The sequence below is a fragment of the Crocuta crocuta genome, unplaced genomic scaffold, assembly GCF_008692635.1.
Source record: "Crocuta crocuta isolate KB4526 unplaced genomic scaffold, BGI_CrCroc_1.0 scaffold132, whole genome shotgun sequence".
Taxonomy (NCBI): domain Eukaryota; kingdom Metazoa; phylum Chordata; class Mammalia; order Carnivora; family Hyaenidae; genus Crocuta; species Crocuta crocuta.
In genome coordinates this window covers 194,827-217,505 of record NW_027528611.1, presented here as the reverse complement: position 1 = coordinate 217,505, position 22,679 = coordinate 194,827, and the positions used below count along the sequence as shown (strand labels likewise).

At 35.9% G+C, this 22,679-nt stretch overlaps 1 protein-coding gene and 1 pseudogene across 1 annotated transcript in view; both read left to right on the top strand.

Moving 5' to 3' along the window:
* The window catches only part of DNAH8 (dynein axonemal heavy chain 8), a 223,098-nt gene that overhangs the window by 8,115 nt on the left and 192,304 nt on the right, over positions 1-22,679 (top strand). The window contains exons 2-7 of the mRNA XM_077754815.1: positions 301-490; positions 1,196-1,359; positions 6,750-6,926; positions 7,725-7,838; positions 13,346-13,453; positions 15,786-15,887. Of these exons, the coding sequence (XP_077610941.1) occupies positions 301-490; positions 1,196-1,359; positions 6,750-6,926; positions 7,725-7,838; positions 13,346-13,453; positions 15,786-15,887 (855 nt within the window). The remainder of the gene's footprint in view (positions 1-300; positions 491-1,195; positions 1,360-6,749; positions 6,927-7,724; positions 7,839-13,345; positions 13,454-15,785; positions 15,888-22,679) is intronic.
* LOC144224049 (dnaJ homolog subfamily C member 2-like) lies at positions 17,629-22,610 on the top strand (annotated as a pseudogene).

Sequence of the window (22,679 nt, the reverse complement as noted above, 5' to 3'; positions counted from 1 at the left end):
CCACTAAGAACTCTATGCAGAAGGCTCAGCTTCATTTCCTCCACATTGTATAGGCTCCAGGCCATTTCTCCTTCCTGATGTAGAAAGTGAAGCACTGAGGAAAGTGTTGCCTTGATGAACAAACATGTGAATGATTAGAATGGGGGCAGAATATAAATCTGTTGATTTTACAACCACCTAAGTTTTCCTAATAGTATACAAAAAATATTGTCTATGCTTAATGTAATGAAAACTAGGTTATGATTTCTGTACTTTGATGGGATTAGCATACAAAATAACATTTGAACACCACCCTTTCAGGATGTGCTATTTACGGTACTGGATGCATCAACAGGAATCCTTCCTGGGATTAGGAACATGCTGTCAAGTATATTTGTGCCAGCTATTCTTGCAACAAATAATTGGGGTGCTTTAAACCAGTCCAAGCAAGGAGAGTCTGAAAAACACATTTTCACTGAAACCATCAACAGATACCTTTCATTTTTAGATGGTAAGTACAAAATTAACATTTAGTACATTACTAAAAATGAGCAAATTAACTGTGGGATCTGTTATTAATGATAAGTATTAGAGGAAAACCATTCCATATTTTTAAAAATGTTTTTATTTATTTTTGAGAGAGAGACAGAGACAGTGTGAGCAGGGGAGGGTGAGCGAGAGAGAGGGAGATACAGAATCTGAAGACAGGCTCCAGGCTCTGAGCTAGCTGCCAGCACAGAGCCTGATGCAGGGCTCGAACCCATGAACCGTGAGATCATGACCTGAGCCGAAGTCGGATGCTTAACCAACTGACCCACCTGGGGTGACCCAGGTGCCCTAAAAACCATTCCATCTTAAAAGAAAGCGTTACTCAAAGTAATTATGAGACCTAGAAGAAATTGAACCTCTCATTTCTGGGGATCTTTGCAGGAGTAGGATATATTCTTTTAAATTTTTCCATTGTAGCAAGAAGATTCTATTCCTATATTATTCATGAAAAATTACACCACATTTAAAAATATAACTATATTATTAGCTCTTTCAAAAATATATAACTTTATTAGTTCATATTATTAAAATACATCTTATTAACAACTTACAAAGTCACAATCTAACAATCAATTTGTATTATGATTCTCTAACATTTGAGTAATTATAGCTAGAAACCACACGCTGACATTAAACAGCTCTTCTCAATATTGTCTCCTCCTTTTAGGTGCTAGAGTAAGTATTGAGGGCACAGTTAAGTTAAAGAAGGTAGACAATGTCGATTTTTCCAAACTGCATACTTTTGAAGAAGTGACGGCTGCCGCCAACAATTCAGAAATGGTTCGTCAGCTAGAGGACGTGCTGATGATATGGTATAAACAGATCGAACAGGTGAGCTAACTCAAGTAATTACATCAGATATGAGCTGTAGTTCTTAGCTGTGTCCTAGCCATTGCATCGTGTCCCTAAAAGTAAAGAGGAGTCTTGGAATTCTGTTATGAAACTCAACCTATTCTTGCAAAATCATTGTTCTCTAGGAGGTCACTGAAAATCAATTTTAAATATTTCTCACTTGTAAGGAGGAAACCATAACCATATGGGTTGAGAATGAAAAAAAAATGAAGAATCGGGAATAGCCAGCATTCATTCCAATACTTTATATGTCGTTTATACTCTTCATAAGAGAAAAGAAGAGGATACAATGAAGCAAGTATAGCCACAGTGCTAGACACTAAATAAATACCTCTTGGGTGATCAGTGGCAGTAGGAAAGGCAGCAATTGGAATGGGGCATATGTTAACATTCTGAGAGATGCCAACTTTCATTACCCATCCTGCTCGAAATCAGACACTGTGTAGTTGCTCTAAACTGAAAGAGGCCTCTAGGAGCCAGCTCACAGATATCTTGCTCATGAACACAGGTCAGTGGAGCTAGAGAAGAAAATCTTCAGTCAAGTGAAGACTAAGGCAAAAAAAAATCTTGACCAAGTAAAAGTTAGAAAAAAGCATTTTCGATTTACCTCTCTTAGAACTATGTTAGAAAGAAGGAGGTGCAGTTGGAGGACTTTGGAAACTCCACCAGGGCCTGGAGTGCTGGTCACATAATTTGTTCCAGGTGTCACTAGGAAATTGAAGTGGATAATAGAGCACGGCAGGACTTCTGTACCCACCTGCTGTCACTGGAGGAAGGGGGAGTTGTAACCCATTGTGGAAATCAGGCTCTGCCCTACACAATGGCTGAGGAGATCCCCTCCAATTATTATGATCAATCAATATAGATTTTCTTTCATGAAAATGAACAAGCAAAAGAAAATAGCTTGAGATTTGGGGAGATTTAACAACTTGAAATAAGAAAATCACATTGGGCAATTGCTGCAAATGGCTCCAATTAAGTAGAATCAATGCAGGAAATGGGAGAGATCTTTAATCTAAAATAAACATCTGAACCATGACATCTAAAATAAACCTTGACCCTGTCATACACAAAAATCAAGATAGATCATAGACATAAATTTGAAAGCTAAAACTGAAAAAACAGATACACTCGACAAATTGGATGAATCTCAAAAATGCTGAGTGAACAGAAGCAACCCTAAATAAGTAATGTGAAAAATAAAACCTATAAATGAACAAGAACACAACATAGGACTCTATTAATATCTTCTTAAGATACAAAACCCAGAAGCCATGAAAGAAAAAAATGACATATTTGACTGTATAAAAACAATTTAGTAACTTTCATATGTCAAAAATTACCATGAACAAAATTTAAAAATGACTTTCTTGGAGAAAACATTATCAGCACATATAACAAAGAGTATCCATAATATGTAAAGAACTTTTATAAATTATTAAGAAGTGGGCAACATTGAAAAAAATAGGCTAAGAATATGAACAATGTCATTCAGTGAAAGTACATGGAGATATCTGACCAGGGGGTTGGGTTGGAAGGGGATTTAGGAGGTCATGATATCTTCAAATATTGATGGGATTTTACATGATATTAAACTTGCAGTATGTGGCCCTAAATGGCAGAAGTAGGAACAGAGTGGGATGGCTACAAGGAGAAAAATTTTTAATCTTGAAATCAGGGTAATTTTCTCACAGAATCCCCTTCTCACACATACAAAAATATGGAATGTACTGCATCCTGAAAGTATCCAATTTGAGGCTGATTTCTATCTATGAAACATGTGTAATAATAATTAGATTTCAAAAGAGTTGTTGGATTTAGTTACTTTTAAAGATCCATTTTCATTCTTTAATTCTGTGATTCAAACTAGATAGACTTCAGCCAGTTCAGAGAAATTTAAATCATGTCTAGTGTCCTCTCTTTAAGGAGATGGGGAGGCTTGTGATAGGATTAGGAAAGAGTTCTATACACGATGGGTAAAATTAAAAACAAATAACTATTTAATGGATTGAAGAAAGAACCTTCATAGGCCTGAAACATCAACTATGCATTTTACTTCCCTTGTGTTCTTAAAAATTCCATCACAATTTAAGTTATGTGAAGTTATAAACATAAAAAGTACAGAAAACACTATAACAAAGACCCCTGAAACTACCACTGAGATTAAACAGATAGATACTTGTTGCCACATTTACTTCAGATCTGTTTTATTTTCATGAAGGCCTTCAACTCATCTCTTTCCTTCCCTCTACATCACCTCTGTCCTGAAGTTATTGTCTCCTCTCATTCCCCTGAAAGCTTTACACTTTTATTGCATTTGCATATTTATAAGCTTTAAGTTATAGATAAAAATAAATTATATGTATACAGTATACATATAAACACAGAACATATATTTATGATTAAGATCTTTATGGGGGCGCCTGGGTGGCTCAGTCTTAGTGTCTGACTTCAGCTCAGGTCATGATCTCGCGGTTTGTGGATTTGAGCCCCGCGTTGGGCTCTGTGCTAACAGCCAGCTCAGAGCCTGGAGCCTGTTTTGGATTCTGTGTCTTCCTCTCTCTCTGACCCTCTCCTACTCATACTGTCTCTCTCAGAAATAAATAAAAAACATTAAAACAGTTCTAAAAAAAGATCTGTACACAAATGGTACAATACTATTAAATATCTTTTCACAGTTTATTTTTTTCTCATTTGCATTCTCTTTCATCTATGTTGGTATTAGTAAATTAAATTATTCACTTAACTACTGTCTGGTGTTCCTGTATAAAGAAATCAGTTTATTATAATACATTTCAGACATTAAGGACACATTTAAATCATGTGTAATATCCTCTGTTTAAGGAGGTAGAGAAGTTTATTCATCCATTCTCTCAGAAAGACACTTGTTTCTATTTTTTTCCTTTTTTACTATTACAAACAATAATACACATCAATGAATACCTTTGTTCTGACCTCCTTTGCACAGGTTCTAGAGTTTCTCAGTGGAATTGCTGAGAGCAGTGGCATATAGATTTTTTTATAAGGTATTATATAGCCCTCCAGAGAGTGGTTATATTAACTTATTTATTTTTACAGAAGCATATGAGAGTTCCCATTTCTTCAAATCTTTTGTTACACTTGGGATTGTTAGATTTTTAATCTTTGCCGGTGTGTTGGGTGTGGAATGGTACCTTATTCTGCATTACTCTGATTTCTATTGAGGTTAAGTGTGTTCAATGGTTATTTAGGTTTCCTCTTTGCTGAATTGCCTGTTTACATCCTGTACCTACTTTTGGTTCAGATTGTTCAATGATACCTTACCAACTTGCTGGAGGTTAAATAATATTTTCCAGATGTTCACTTTGTTGGTCCCCATTGTGTCCTACATTTTCATTTAGCATGGTGTCTTTAGTCATATGAAAGTTTTACATTTTAATGTAAACATATTAGTTAGAAATTGTAATCCAGATTCATTTTAGCTACCTCTAGTGGCTAGGAACTTTGTTCTTTTTGTATTTTATTTAAGAGACTCTGTTCTATTTAAGTATTATGTAGATATTCTCCTAAGTTATTTATTTACCTTAAATAGTTAAATCTACAGAAATGGATACAATAAAAGAAACAAATTATTGTAAAATGGACACTCATGTAACCTTTGCACAAGTTAAGAAACAGCATTACCAGAACCTTACAGTCCCCATGCATCCTTCTTCCCAGTTTTAACTCCCTTTTCTTCTCTCTAGTGGTAACCATTTTCTTGACAATTAAGATATTTAGTTCCATGCTTTACTTTATAGTTTTGCCCTCATCTCCTCTATTTTCTTTAAAAGCTTTGCGATTTTGTTTTTAATATTTAGGGTTTTAATCCATTCGGGATTATTTGTGTATGTGGAGTAGGAATCTAATTTTGTCTTTTTCCATATAGTTAGTCAATTGTCCCTAACATAAGCTGTTTATTTAATAGCCCATTGTTTCCTCCTAACAAACGTTTAATATCACTTTTGCAATATATCAAGTTTCTAAATCCCTTTGTCTATCCCACTGGTCTACTTATTTGGGTTTTGTACTCATGCAATACTGTTTTCATTTCTGTAGTTTTTTTTACTAAATCAGTATTTGTCATGGCAAGTCCCCTTCTGTATTCTTTTTTAAATTGTATTGATTCTTTCTAGTTAATTGTTCTTCTAAGTTAATTTTAAGACTAGATTTTCAAGTATCATGAAAAACTCTATTGAGATTTTGATTGGTTCTTATTGAATGTGTACATTAATTTAGAGAAAATTGTCATCTCTATATGGTTGAATATTTCCATCCATAAATATGGTATTTCTCTCCATTTATTTAGGTCTTCTTTTGTATGCTGAAAGTAAGTTTTCTAATTTTATCCAGAAAGATATTGCACATCTTTTGCTAATCTCTAGATATCATTGTTGTAATTTGTTGTAACAAATACTATCTTCTTTTAGAAATTACATTTTCAGATTGCTATATGGCTATAAAGAAATGCTACTGATACTTATGTATACATTCAGTAACCTTACTGAATTGCTCACTTTTACTTATTGTAAAAGTTTGTCTTTAGATATTCTTGAATTTTAAAGATGTAGCCAAACATATCATCTTTGATGATGATAATTTTTTTTGAGAGAGAACACACAAGAAAGGCAGAAAGAGGGAGAGAGAATCTTAAACAGGCTCCACACCTAGTGCTAAATCAGATGTGGAGTTCAATCACACAGCCATGAGATCATGACCTTAGCTGAAATCAAGAGTCTGATGCTCAACTGACTGAACCACCCAGGCACACTGCCATTATTGTTTTTTTTTTATTTCCAATTCTTATGCCTTTTGGTTGCTCTTCTTGTTTGGAGACCTCCATTACCACGTTGAATAGAAGTGGGTGGTGTTAGTGGCAAAATTTTCTTCACTTGGTTTTAAAGTGATATTTTCTAAAAGTTCATCGTTAAGTATGAGATTTGTTGTAGATTTTTGGTAGATACTATTTATCATGTTAAAGGAGTTCCCCTTTGTTCTTAGTTTGCTAAGAGTTAAAGAAATTTTTTTAAATGTTTATTTTTAAGAGAGAGACAGAGTGCAAGTGGGGGAGGGGCAGAGAGAGATGGAGACAGAATCTGAAGCAGGTGTCAGCACAGATCCTGACTCTGGGCCTGAATTCACAAACCGTGAGATCATGACCTGAGTGGAAGCCAGACACTTAACTGACTGAGCCACCCAAGTGCCCCAGTTTGCTGAGAGTTTTTAATATTCTTTAGTGTTGAATATTATTTATAAAAATTTTTAGCTTCCTTTGAAAATATATAAACAATGAGGTTTTACCAAAGAAGAAAATAGCATTCCTAAATTCTTTGAATTTTTTTTGATTGCAGGTACTTATTGAGAGTGAGCAGATGAGGAAAGAAGCTGATGATTCAGGTCCACTTACCGAATTAGAGCACTGGAAACGCATGTCAGCCAAATTCAATTATATCATTGAACAGATTAAAGGGCCAAGTTGTAAGGCTGTCATAAATGTGCTTAATGTTGCACACTCCAAACTGTTAAAGGTAAAAGGCCTTTTATTTTAAAATTTGATATCTTCAGAACAACCAACTAGAATATTACCCTTCTTGAACTACTTCTTCACATTGTATACTGGAACCATGTATTTAGAAGTGTTAATCTTTGAGTGAGACTTTCTCATATTCTACAATTATTTCCAAAGAGGAAAAGGAAGTATAAATGAAGATTTATTTCTCAATATTTTGCATATAGATTTTGACAATACTACTATGGAACTATTGCTATTTATTTTTAAGTTGTTTTTGAAATTGTGAATCAGTAGAGTCTCATTGAGCTAAAGAACTATATAGAAAGTCAAAAGCAAAAGTGTGCTCTTGTTAAATAGCTCATGTCCACCAGTCCACAGTTTGGTTTGATTTTTTCTGGGTTCTTTTATGTTTCTGTATTCTTTCTTTTAAAGAATTTATCCGTATCTTTATATTTATCTATATACCTATATCTATCTGTCTAGCTATATGCCCTATTCTCAAAGATCCAAAATAATGTAATGTCATAAATAACTAACCTAGAAAAGTCACTCCAGATAGCAAGTCCAGTTTAAGCCTATAGACAAAATGTTAATTACAAACAGAATGAGTCTTTAGTTTCGGTAAATCATTTAAGATATTTATGATAATTTTAAGTCTTAAATAATATAAGAAAGAGATGTGTCAATCACATTTCACTATCAACTATTTTAGTGTATGTATGATTAGGGAAGATAGCCTGAATTTCTTCATTAAAATTAAATACAGTGATATATTTGGATGTTTCATGGAATTCTTATACATTTTTTCCTTTAGAATTGGCGTGATTTGGATGCAAGAATAACAGATACAGCAAATGAATCAAAAGATAATGTCAGATATTTATATACTTTAGAAAAAGTATGTCAACCTCTCTATAACTATGACCTAGTAAGTATGTTTTTTAAAGTACTTTGAAAAATAACTCATTTAAAAATAACTTTAATATATGTGTATTGGGAAGTGTATACTGCAGAAAAGTTATTTAAAATATATATTTTCCTGGGGTGCCTGGGTGGCTCAGTCAGTTAAACGTCTGACTTTGGCTCAGATCATGATCTCATGGTTCGTGGGTTTGAGCCCCACATCAGGCTCTGTGCTAATAGCTCAGAGCCTGGAGCCTGCTTCCGTTTCTGTATCTCCCTCTCTCCTGCCCCTCTCCTGCATCTCCCTCTCTCTCCACCTCTCCCCTGCTTGCACTTTGTATGTTTCTCTCTCTTAAAAATAAACATTAAAACAATTTTTAAAAAATATATTTTTCTGTTATACAGCTATCCTGAATTACAAACTTATTTATTATTCTAAACTACATTTAAATATTTGACATTATCATGAGTATAATCTCATTTGTGAATTAAACTAATTAATCCATTGCTGCATAACAAATTACCCCAGAACTGATTTGCATAAAACACAGTTCCTATAAATGAAGAATCCAGGCATACCATAGTTTGAGTGCCTCTGCCTCATGGTGCCTCATGAAGTTGTGGACAAACTGTTAGCTAGGAATGTGGTCTCACTGGAAGTGGAGACTAATAGTTGGAGGGTCCACTTCTAAGCTCTGTCACATGGTTGCTGGCAGGTCCCAGTTCCATACAACATGAGTCTTTCCTGAGGGTAACTTTCTTCCCCTAGGGTGAATGATCTAGGACTGAGCAAGAGAGAATGCCCAACCAGCATTACCCTGACATCAAAGCACTACAGAAAGAAATGGGAAGATATCCCATGTTCAAGGAATGGAAGAATGAATATTGTTAAAATTTCCACATTACCCAAAGCCATCTATATATTCAGTACAATCTCTATCAAATTCCGATGACATTTTCTTTCAATAGTGGAAAAAAAATCCTGAAATTTGTATGGAACCACAAAAGACCTCTACTAGTCAAAACAATCCTGAGAAAGAAGAATGAAGCTAGAGACATTGCACTTCATGATTTCAAGTTATACTGCAAAGCTATAGTAACCAAAGCAGTATAGTATAACAATAGACACATCAATCAGTCAGAAACAAGAGAAATGAATCCTCACATATATGGTCAAAAATTTTTGACAGAGGAGCTAAGAATACTCAATGAGGTGCATAGGAGCACATGTACCCCAATGTTCATAGCAGCACTCTCCACAATAGGTAAAACATGGAAAGAGCCTAAGTGGCCATCAACGGACGAATGGATCAAGAAGATGTGATTTATCTATACCATGGAATACTACATGGCAATGAGAAACAAAGAAATCTGGCCATGTGTAGCAACATGGATGGACCTTGAGGGTGTTATGCTGAGCGAAATAAGTCAGGAAGAGAAGGACAAATATCATATGTTTGCACGTATAGGAGGATTAGGAGGAACTTGACGGAGGAACAAGGTGGAGAAGAAGGGCGGAAATGGTGGGGGAAAGGGAGAGAGGCAAACCATGAGAGACTCTTGAATGCTGACAAAAACTGAGGACTGATGGATGTGGGGGAGAGGGGGGATGGGCATGGAGGAGGACACTTGTGGGGATGAGCACTGAGTGTTATGTGGAAACTAATTTGACAATAAACTATTTGTAAAAAAAAAAAGAATACTCAATGAGGAAAGGATAGTCTCTTCAATAAATGGTATTGGGAAAACTGAATAATCATATGCAAAAGAATGAAATTAGACCCCTATATTGCATTGCTCACAAAAATCAACTTGGAGTGAGTTAAAGACTTTAGTGTACCACCTGAAACCATAAAATTCCTGGAAGAAAACATAGGGAAAAATCTTCTTGACACTGGCTTTAGGGATAATTCTTTGGATATTATATCAAAAATACAAGCAACAGAAGCCAAAAATAAGTGCAACGATATCAAACTAAAAAACTTCTGCACAGCAAAAGAACTAATCAACAAAATGTAAAGGCAACTATGGAATGGGAGAGAATAATTGCAAACCATATGTCAGATAAAGAATTCATGTTCAAAACATGTAAGAATTTATACAACTCAATACAAACACAAATAATACAATAAAAAAATGGGCAGGACTGAAGAAACATTTTCCCAAAGAAGTCATCCTGATAACCCGTGAAAACATGAAAAGAAGCGCAACATCACTAATCAGGGAAGTGCAAATCAAAACCACAATGTAATATCACCTTACAGCTATTAGAATGGCTATCATAAAAAAGATGAGATAACAAGGATGTGTAGAAAAAAGAACCCTTGTCTACTGTTAGTGAGAATGTAAATTGATGCAGTCACTATGGAAAACAGTATGGAGGTTCCTCAAAAGCTTAAATAGAATTACCATATGATCCAGCAATTCCACTACTGGGTTTCTTTCCAAAGTATCTGCCCTCCCATGTTCATCACAGTATTNATTATTCACTTATGTGAAAGAAGGAAATCCTGCCATTTGTGACATGGATGGACCTTGAGGGCATTATGTGAAGTGAAGTAAGTCAGACAGAAAGACAAATACTGTGTGATCTCACTTATATGTGACTTGATTCCCCAGCTTTATAGCATATGCAATTAAAATCTGTTTCTAAGAAAAATCAGAATTATCATATATCACATGCATTTGGGGTTATTCAAGAGTTGAAGATTCAGGGGCACCTGGATGGCTCAGTTGGTTAAGCATCTAACTTCAGCTCAGGTCATGATCTCACAGTTCGTGGGTTCAAGCCCCATGTCAGGCTCTGTGCTGACAGCTCATGAGCCTGGAGCCTGTCTTCAGATTCTGTGTGTCTCTCTCTCTCTGACCTTCCCCTGCTTATGCTGTCTCTATTTTTCTCTCAAAAATAAATAAAACATTACATGCTTTTTAAAAAAAAGATGAAGATTCAAATATTAAGTATACATATACCTAAAGTCTATTCTAGCAGGACTACCTGCAAGTAGATCTTGACGTAAAAAATAATAGATGAAACAAATATAGCAAAATGTTAACATTTGTCAAGTGTAGTGATGGATATAACTGATCATTATACTATTCTCTGCACTTTCTATATTATTTAAAGCTTTTCATTGTAAAAAATAAACTTGGAAGAAAGGTACAAGCCTTTTTATTGTTATCAAGACCTCTAGATTTTTAGGTGTACTAATTTCAACTTCTTGGTTTAAAAGACTTGTTTAAATTTATAGAATATTCATATCTTTTAGTTCTGGTGTTCTTTTCATCCTAGTAATTTAAAAAATTGTTATTCAATTGCTCTAGCCATGGATATACATTGTTATTATTATTATTATTTTGTTATTGAGCTTTTTATATTCTCTGATTCAGGAATGTTTCAAACATTATCTTTGATATTGAAGAAGTACTAATAGTATTGTCATATAATTGCTTTCCCCTCATATACTCACTGTCTTCGATGCAGTCACTATTCTTTTTATTCTCATTTTTTGTTAGTCTCATTAAAAGCAAAGAGCAATTGCTTTAGTTTAGTTTGTAACTCACGTTTGAGCAGGAAAAGTATACAGGACTCATGCTTCCATTTCTTCTTGAAAAGTTTTATGAATTTTATGTTTAATGTTTCATTTTATTATCTTGCTATTGCACTTTCTGGTATTGGTATATCTATTGTTGTATGTTTTACATATAAAGTATTGAACACTGAGTAAAAATAGGTAAGAATTATGTGCTCAGGGAGCTTCTCTTATAAATGATGTTTAAAATTTAGATGAAGGTTATTTTCCTGATGGACCCATTTGGTGCTCTCTCTGAGCCTTCTTCTCTAGATTTAGGGGTATTCTGTAGACTTGCTTTATTGAGAGTGGAAGGCACTCCTCCAAGGATTATTTTTATTAGACTCTTTCTGATATACACATAACACATATAATATGAATTCTAACATACAAGGTTACCTGCAAAATAATGATGTTAATTTCCATAAGCCAGATACAATTGATTTAATTAAGCCATAGTTACACTTGATACCTAGGACATACAGTAAACTATTCAGTAGTTGTTATTTCTGGTTTTATTTATTTTGTCCTTACTAAAAACATCTTTTACATATTATCCTAATAATTAAAAGGCAAGCTCCTTGATGGTGGAACAGCCATTGACCTGTTCTTCCATTCTGATTTGTGTCATAGTTAAAAGCAGGGTCTCAAAATCTCAGGCACCTAACTGTGGTTATATAGCAGCTGTGGGATCTTGGACAAGGTACTTAACTTCCCTACTTCTCTATTTTCTCATCTGCACAATGGGAATAATCATAAGACTTTTTTTTGGTTCTATGACACATCTTTTTCACACTTAACATCTCTGTACTCAGAGCACATCTTATAGAGAGTCCAGTCTTAGGAATTATTATGGATGTGACTGACACCATCTTAGATTATTAGTTTTCTTCTTGGGTAGTGCTTTTTGTTTTACTTTTTGGTAACATTGGTATGAATTCAGACTATGGTGAGTAAGTAACCAGCCTGTGGTACAAAGCCTCAGGACAGTTTATTCTCTGACCCTACCCAAGGAGCAAAATTTGGACCTGGAAGCTTAGTTCCTGTCATTTTCTCCATGGCTCGTTTATGTCATGATTACTTTTACAGAAGGCATATAGTCTGTTGGTGAATTAGTTTTATGGGAGAGTTAAGACTCCCCATATCAAGCATTTTTTTCCTTTCTCAGTAGCATATAAAGAATTGGTGCCGTCTTATAATCAGTGATGTTTCATAGCTGATGATCAATCTACCTTAAATGATAGTCAGCATAAACTAAGGTAATATGTGAAGCTCTTTGCCTATTGCCTGGCATATAGTAAGCATTCAATATACATTAGTAATGGTTTATGTCTCTCTTGTACTTATTCCCCTTTGCTGGATGCTTTTCCACTTGTTTCACTGTTTTGCATGCATCTCTTCCACTCTGTTGTGATCTCCTCCAGAAATTTTCTTATATTTGAATTTCTCCCAGTATCTTCCCAAACTGCTGGTATTTAGTAGGTTTGCTGAAAGGTGAATTGAATTGCCTAAGTGGAAATAAGTTCTAGTCTGATGTCTGTTTTTAACTAGCTTTCTGGCCATAAGCAAGTCACTTTACCCTTTAAGATATCAAGTTTCTTCATCTGTAAATAGATTATCTTGAGCTATTCAGCCTTAAAATCAGTTTCACCTCTAAAATTTTACTTTTAAACAAACTTTTAAGTTTAGATGTACAGATAGGTTACAATGACAGTACAGAATCCTCTTCACCCAATTTCTCCTGTTAACATCTTGCATTTCCTTGGTACATTTGTCAAAACTGATGTCCTTTGTCTGTTCTAAGATCCAGTCTATGGCACTACATTACATTTGGTAAAATTTGACTTTAAGATCAAAATGTCAACCTTATTTTATGCGTGTTTAGAGTTTTGGATATTATAGAATATTATTTATTAGAATTATAAATATATGATGGATTTCCCTTAATATATTCCAATTTTAGGTTTCCATGGCACATGGGATACAAAATTTGATTAATGCCATCAGAATGATTCACAGTGTGTCACGGTATTATAATACCTCAGAGAGAATGACTTCATTGTTTATCAAAGTAAGTTTCCAAGGAAAGAAACCACACATGTAACCCTGTAAATAAAGTTAACAATCCTTTCCCTCTGGGCCAGGGAAGGGAAGTGGGAAGTTTGGGTGCCTCTCAGAGGTACAGATTTTAATACTTCCAGTGGAGAAGAAATGAAAGGTGTTTACTGGTCAGTTGTACTTAACTGAAAGTGTACCTTCTTCTTGTTAGAGGTAAGTCCTCAGACTTTTTGTTTAAATGTAGCTGATGCTTTTCTAATTTATTCTGTCCAGATAGTGTTGCTCAGGACCTAAGAATTGTATTTACTATTACCAATGCATCTTTAGTCTCTCCCACGGGCCCTATAGTTTGTGTAAAATCTTCCTCTGATGACATATGGTTCATCACTTAAATAATTTGAAAAATCATCCATGAAACACATGAATAGAATTTCTTTGTGATTCAAGAAGAACATAAATATGTAAAGTAACAGTCACATTTCATCTCTCTGTTTTGGCAATCAATAGATTTAATCATCATTCATTTCCTAGACAAGGCAAGAAGGTTAGGATTTCCCCCCATCACTTGTCTCTCTCTTTCTTGTTATATGTCCCACACTGAGATTTCTCACTCTATATTTTTGTTACTATTTTAAAACTATTTTGCCTAATATTTTGTTAACATTATAAATCCATATGTACTCAGACTAAAATCTAAGCATTGTTAGTTTCTTTGATCACCACTGCTTGGTGATTTCCACATCTTCCTCCATCTTCGATTTATTATTTCTTTGGCTGAAAAGTATTCTCAAGTGGTTCTTTCAGAGAGAGAGTCTGTGTGTGGTGAACCTCATGAATTCCTGTATGTATAAAAGTAGATTCATTTTGTCTTGCCACTCAGATGTTAGTTTGACTGAGATCCCAAGTTCAACATAATTTTCTCCTGGAAACTTGAAGATATGGTCTCCTATTCCAGTACTGTTGATGGGAAATTTGATGGTCATCTGATTATTTTTCCTTTGTAGGTAACCTATCTTACTCTTTTAAGAAGATTTTAGGATTTTTTTTCTTTATCCTTGAACTTCTAAAATTTCAAAGTGATGTGGTTCTTTTTACATTTATATTGTTCTGTATTTGCTGGATTATTTCAATCCAAAGACTTTTTTCTCCATTCCTGAGGAATTTTCTTCTTTTGGTTTTGAGTATTCCTTACCTACCTGTTCAATGTATCCTCTCCCCTTGAATCTAACTTCCATTTCTCTTCATTTTTTTTGTCACTTTCTGTTCTTTGACCTTTCAATTCACTCATGTGCTCTTCATTTATGTTCCAGATGCCAGTCAGTTCATCAATAAAATTTTTTTTTCATAATAAAAATTTCAAATTCCAAGTGCTCTAGTTGTTTTCTTTTCATGATCCAATACTCTCATATCTTTCTCCTCAACTAATTTAGTTTATAAAAGATATTTTTAAATATATTACATATATATTTTTTTATATTTCCTCTTTATTGACTTTAATCTCTCTATTACCATGATTATTTTCTTTAATTGTTTGGTGATTCTTAGTTGTCTGCCCATCTTTGTCTTTGACTTCCAATTTGCCTTCCTGTTCTGTTTCTTGTATAGTCCGTCTCCTCTGTGTGTGTGTTGGTGGGGGGGAGTCAAGAGCTTTTTCTCTGACATGTCCTCCTGGGGTGCAGAAGCTACTTGGGGTGTAGTCCACACTCATGGCTTTGTCCTGTCAGCATATGTCATTGTTACCTACTATACAATTGCTCCAATTTCAGTGTGCAGCACGCAAACATGGGTCACCTTTCATTATCTCCCATCTCGAAGATTTCCCATAAATGTTCCACCTTCGTGGTAACCTTCTCCAGAACTGGGTTCTGGTTTTCTCTAGTCTTCCCCCCCCCTCCCCACTTGCTGAAAATTTGATATCATGTGCTTTCCATATTTTGAATTCTCCAAAATGTCTTTGGTTCAGCCTGACATCTCAGTCTAACCCCCTGACCATTTAAGTAACTGTGTTTTTTCTCCCACTATTTTGGAGGATTAACTTTAACTTTAAATTTAGTTTGCATGTTGAAGAATGGCAAAGAATCACACTTGGATCTTAATTAGAGGAAAAATAAACAAAAGGAAAATAAAGTTGACTCTGAAATTTATGGCCCTGGTGACATTGACTCAAATGCAGTCAAAAATTTGAATTTCCCTTGGTTTGGACTAGAATGTGTATTTCTTTATTTTTTATATTGTGATTCATCTTATAAATTTACTATTCATCATATTTTTATGGTTGTATTTAAAAATCTTAAATTTTATTTCTCTCTCTACTTGTAGTTATTTTGGACTTGTATTTATTTTAGGTAACAAATCAAATGGTGACAGCATGTAAAGCATATATTACTGATGGAGGAACTGTCCATGTATGGGATCAGGAAACACCACTCGTATTAAAAAAAATTCAGGTTTGTATAAATATTCTTATTTTCATAAAGTAAAGGTTCATTGTCTGGCCATTTTTGTTTACTTTTTTCATTCACAAAACACGTTAACTTTGAAAGGACACTTGCAGAGTAGCATGAGAACATCAAAGGAGCCTCACTGAAATTATCAACTTCCCTTTATATTTAGTGCTCATTTAGGATATAATTTGTTCCTCATTTTACCCATGGCTGCCTACATCAGACTCCTATTGCTGTTTCATGTACTCTGGTCCCTGCCTTTCACTCGGCTCCTGTTAATTTCATTTTCTTGCTGTTTTGCTTTGGCGAGGAATGCCGTACATTCTCAGATAATCAAGATGATAGATGACTTCTGGTTTTGATCTTCTTTTGGAAGAGGATGATTCTAACATTTCCCCATTTTATCTGATGCATTCATAGGTTTTAGATACATCTTTGACAGATTAAGGAAGTTCTATTCCTAGTTTTAGTAGTAGGAGATATTTTTTAAAGTTATGAATGGGTTCTGAAAAAAATTTTTTCTGCAAATATTTATTGAGATGCTTATTAAATTGTCCTCAGTCTGCTGGCATGATGGATGACGTCTTTAGGTTTTCTAAAATGAGACTTTCCTGGTCATGGGTAATTAAAAAAAAATAACTCTAAACTTTGGGTTGCTACAATTTTGTTTAGGAGTTTTTGCAACTATATTCATGAGACATAGACAGCCTGCAAATTTCCTTTCTCATACTGTCCTTGTCTGGTTTTGGCACTAAGGTCTCAGAATGAGTGGAGATGGAGGAGGGAAGATAGTTTCACCCCTTTTCTCTTCTCCGGACCAGTTTATAGAAAATTAAAAAGATATGTTTTTTGAAAGTGTGCAGGAAATGACCACACCAGGAAGGCTCCATCCGGAAGTGGTTATTGGCTGTCTTCATGTGCTGTTCCCTGGGCTTTATAGAACCAAGGCACAAAGCTGGGCCCGGGAGGCAGGGCCAGAAAGGATGTTCATGTGCTCTCCAACTGGGATGTGAACCACTGCACTCACAGGGCTTTGCCTAAGCACTACCATCACCACGTTCTGACCTCTGGAACCAGATGGTAAAAAAGAGTGGTGACAGGGAACAGAAAACGAAGAATTACAGTTACTGAGACAGGGAAACCCAAGGGACCCCATGAGAGAAAAAACTGTTTTTCCCCTCTTTGTTTCTTTTCTGGCTTCTATTCTTGCTAGGATCTGTACCTGCAACCTACCTTACACATGCCTTGTAATGCAGAGAGCATATGTCCTCCTCCTAAGGGACAAAGAGATAATGATATCTTTGGAGTCTTCCAGCACAATAGATGATATCTAAGGAATGACCTGGGCAGAGCCATCATGTGTCTATTCTAGACCACTGGCACTAGACATCTTGATGCCAAGACTCATTCAGGGAATGAGTGACATGAAGGACACTTGGATCTTTCCCTTGTTCTGCTTAGTTCCTGAATGCCTAAGAGGACACGTGCACCAGGTCACAAGTACCAGTAAAAGCCTGAGACCCCAAGCAAAGATGAGACTCAAGCTCCTTTCCTTTTCAAGTCTTCCAGATGGCCCTTCTGTATCTGCTCTCTTTATATCTTCAAAAAACTTTTCTCCCATTTCCTGCTAGCTCATGTTTGATTTCCACACTGCTTGAAGCCAGGGGCCCTCTTAACTAGTCCTGTGGGACCCTGCCTGTGAGTCCTTAGACCTGGCCTGCCTGAATCATTAGGGTGGTTTCTCATGCTGAAAATACTTGATCCCAAAGACAGGAAGAACCAGAATCATTATGCGGTTTTTGGACTTGGCTGTGTAAGACACAGAGTTACACAGAGACAGACCAAAGCTGCTCATAAAACAATGGTGTTAAAATATCACTGAAAGCAGCTGAAGAAACAATAGAAGAAGACCATGGTTACTTCATAACTACTTGCATTATGAAAGCTTTTGAAATGTCTGATCCACTGAAAATAAGAGAATCTAACAGACAGAGTTTACTTTTCATAATTCAGTTACTGCTAAAAGTGCATTGAGGAGGGTACTTATTGGGGTGAGCACTGGGTGTTGTATGTAAGCAATGAATCATGGGAATCTACCCCCAAAACCAAGATCACACTGTATACACTGTATGTTAGCCAACTTGACAACAAATTAAAATAAAAGTGAAGCAAAGGGCAATTTCTTCAGAGTGTTTCCCCAAGGCTTGACAGGAATTCTAGATAAATAATAAAAATACTCTTAAACTTGGTGATATGAATTCACCATTTGAAGATGGAGACACATTTTATTCCTTCTGGTATAGTTTTTACTCCTGGAGAGAATTTTTGTATTTAAATAAAGAAGCAGGATGTCACAATGAGAGGAGATGGATTGAGAAGCATGACAGAGCAACAGGATATCAAGGAAAAAAAAACTGAACTGAATGAGAACATTACTTGATAATGTATATGTAGCTGTGATGCAAGGGTAAAAATAATTCTTAAAAGAAAAAGAAAAAGCCAAGAAAGGAGCAGAGAAGAAAGCAAAAGCAGAAGGAAAACAGAAGGAGCCAAAAGCTAAAGAAAAACAAAGATGGGCTGAATCAGAATCTGCTTGGAGAGCTCAGGAGAAAAGAGAGGAGGTTATTGGCAAAGAAAGGAAGGATACCCAGGGGGAAAAAAGCCATTAAAAGGGAAAGGCAAAGACTTCGTAATTCATGGAAGACCTGGAATCACTTTTCAGATAATGAGATGGAGCAGGTTAGAGGGAAGGAAGAAATGGAAAATCTTTGAGATAGGTTCTAAGTAGCAAGCTTATGTACTTAAATGAAACACATCAACATCTACAAAAGAAATAGGGATGACTGCTCTGGTAAAACAGATGGTAGAAACAAATGAGAAAATTAGAAAAGAGAAAGAAGAACCTGAGACCTTGTATATGGCAAGCATCTAAGAATACAGATAGATCAACTGTCAAAGGTGGAAATGGCAGTAAAAACCGATCAGAAGAGAATTGATCTGCAATTACTAATTACAGCTGTGAACTCTTTCCTTGCTGAAACAAATTCAAGATGGAAGATAGTATGTGTGTACATGTGGGTGGAGTTCCCCAAACCAACAAGTAATTCTTGGACACCAGCTGGGTGTCCTACAGTTTAACTCCATTTTGACCTATCTACCCACACATAGCATCACACCCCACAGGTTCAATCCCATGAAAGTGGGACTTCCGATGCCACTATCAAGTCCAGGTTGTCAACTAGCTGTAGATTGGAGGTTCCAACAACACCCCCCAACTTGAGTTTCAGTAATTTGCTAGAGTGGTTCATAGAATTCAGAGAAACATTTTACTTGTTAGATTACTGGTTTATTATAAAAGGATAACTCAGGAACAGGCAGGTGGAAGAGGTACACAAGGCAAGGTATGGAAAAAGGGCATAGAGCTTCCATTCCCTCTTGAAGTCCACTGCTCTCCCCAGATCTTCTTATGTTCACCAACTGGAACCCCCCTATTTGTTTTTTATGGAGGTTTCATTACTTTATATAGGCATGACTGATCCATTCCTTGGCCATTGGTGATTGATTCAACCTTTAGCCTCTCCCCTCTCCCCAGAATCAGGGGTAGGACATTCTTGGTTGGTTCCCCTGGCAATCAGCCCCCAACCTTAGGTGCATTCCGAAGTCACTTCATGATGTAAACCCAGTGGTGGTGGAAAGGGGCTTATTATGAATAAGGAGACACTCATATCACCTTTATGGCTGAAAAGCAATTTCAAGAACCGAGGACAAGAGACCAAATCTTATAGCAAAAATGTTCCCATTGTTCTCACACCTTGTGAAATTGCAAGGTTTTTGGGAGATGTGAGCTGGGAACCATGGATGAAGACCGAATATATATGAGAAATGTATTTTGGTCATCCGAATGACCACATCTGTATATTTCTTATAAATCACAGCAGCATAGGAAGCTGTTGCCAATTTCATGAACACATATTCTTTTTATGGAGCTGGTAAAAAAAAGAGTCTCCACAATCATGACCTGCATCAAAAAGACGGCACACCACAGGGAGTCATGCTGCAGGCTGACAGTACACCACCTTTAGAACAATTTGAAAGTCCGTGCACAAGTTTCACCTCCTGCACAACAGAAGAACAGAAGCTTTTGCAACAAGCTGTGAAAACACATTTTATAAATACACCTGAAAAATAGGGAAAAAATAGCAGGAGCAGTGCCTCTCAGGACAGAAAAAAACTACCTGAAATAATATAAGGGATTTGTTGAGACAGTAAAAGCAAAGGAAGATGCTCAAGAGCAAGTACAAGAGCTGTACAAGTACAGCTGCGGCATGAACTAATGATATGTGTGTGCGCTTAGAAAATCCAACAGAAAATACTGTACAAAAAAAGATCTGATAGAACTCATCTAATAAGTCATCTGGACTGGACATTTTTTATGGGAAGATTTAAAGATTATTGTTTTCTTTTTTTACAACTCAAGTTTTAAAATTATGGCAAAATGTACAGAACATAAAGTTGACCATTTTAACCATTTCGAAGTGTATGGTTCACTGGCATAAAGTACACCCCCAATATTGTGCATCCATCATGACCATCCATTTCCAGAATGTTTGCATCATCCCAAACTGAAACTCTGTATCCATGGAACAATAACTCCCCAATCTCTCCTCTCCATAACCCTGGTAACCTGAATCCTATTTTCTGTCTATATGAATTTGCCTATACTAGGTACCTCATTTAAGTGGAACTATACAGTATTTGTCTTTTTGTGTCTGGCTTATTTCCCTTAGCATGACATTTTCAAGTTCTGTCATGTTGTAGCATATGTCATAATTTCAGTCCTTGTTATGACTAATGTAATTTAATGTTCCATTGTATGGATATACCACATTTTTAAAAATCCATTCACGTGTTATACTCATCTGGATTATTACCAACCATTTTTCTATTGTGAGTAATTCTGCTGTGAACATTGGTGTGCAATGATCTGTTTGCGTCTTTGCTTCCAATTCATTTGGGTAATACTTAGAACTGGAATTGCTGGGCCATATGGTAATTTTATGTTTAACTTTTTTGAAGAACCATCAAACTGTTTTCCACAGTGGCTACACTATCTAATATTGTCTTCAGCAACGCAGGAGGGTTCCACTTTCTCCACATTCTTGCCAATGCTTGTTATTTTCCATTTTGTTGGTAATAGCCATCCTAATGGGTGTGAGGTAGCATCTCATTGTGGTTTTGATTTGCATTTCCCTAATGGCTAGTTTTGGTTGAGCATCTTTTTATGTGTTTATTGGCCATTTGTTTATCTTCTTTGGAGAAGTGTTTATTCAAATCCTTTACCTCCTTTGTCCAACATGAAGAGATTGATTGGTAAAAGGGAAGTAATATAAAATAATTACTATTAGATGGTATACTCAATCAGGGTTAGAGGTCTTATCAGTATTCCTAACATCCCAAGGAGTTCCTAACACAAAGTAGGCACTGATAGACTGTTATTGGATGAATGAAAAATAATCAGTGACCTTGAAAGGAACAGTTACATTGGTTTGGAGATTGAGATAGAAGAGGCAAGATGTGTCATGGTTAGAAGTATATCATTTATTGACAAATCTGAATTTTTATAGCAATCACCCAGGAAGTTGTTAAAAGTATAGATTCCTGACTCTCACAGAAATTCTGAGTTAGTGACTGTGGTAGACAGAATAATGGCTCCCCAAAGATATCTATGTCCTAATCCCTTGAACATGTGAATATATTATATGGCAAAGTGTGGGGGAACTAAGGTTACACATGGAATTAGGGTTGCTAATCAGCTGACTTTGGGTCAGGAAATTATCCTGGATTATCCAAGTGGACCCAATGTAATGACAAGGGTCCTTTATTTGCAAGGAGGGAGATGAAAGAGCCAGAACCAGAGAAATGGCATTGTGATAAGATTGGACTGGTCATTGGTGGCTTTGGAAAAGTTTGACATTTTTAAACAAAATTTTTTAATGTTTGTTTATTTTTGAGAGAGAGACAGAGGGAACAAGTGGGAGAGGAGCAGACAGAGAGGGAGATGCAGAATCCGAAGCAGGCTGCAGGCTCTGAGCAGTCAGTACAGAGCTGAATGCAGAACTGAAACCCACATGCTGCAGGATTGATGACCTGAGCCGAAGTGGGCGCTGAACTGACTGAGCCACCCAGGTGCCCAACATTATTGTTTTAATTGGTTTGTTTTTTTTTAAGGAATGTTAGCTTGATGTGACAGAGAATTCCTACTGGACACTAGGGACCATGTTCTTTTTTATATTTCTAACAGGTTCACCACCCTGGTTGAACTGGCCAATGCTATAGCTGTGGTCAAATACTACTAGGATTTTGGCAACAGTGCACACTCATCAAAGTCTTTAGGTTATCTCCTTGTAGAGAAACAGTGACTGGATGATAAATTAGTTTTGCAGAATCTTAATGTTTTACACACTGGTGTGAAAAGAATGTTGATGAATGATAGATACTAACTGATAGATGAGTGATAAATAGAATTGAGAGATAATTTCTGACCTCCCAGGAGTTCTAACTAGCCATAAAAATGTACAGTATATGGCACACACTGATAAGGACAGGAAATAAGGGAAACAGTGAGAATGAAGAAGGTGAACGTATGATATAAATTAAAAGAAACTATTTTCATAATCCCAGGTGGAGAACTTGAACTTTAATGGTGATGCCAACAGCTCCTGTTGAGGGGCTGATGCCATCCGTCCTCCGTGAAGGCAGATTCTTGAATTTTTGACTCCTGGACAAACTCTTATC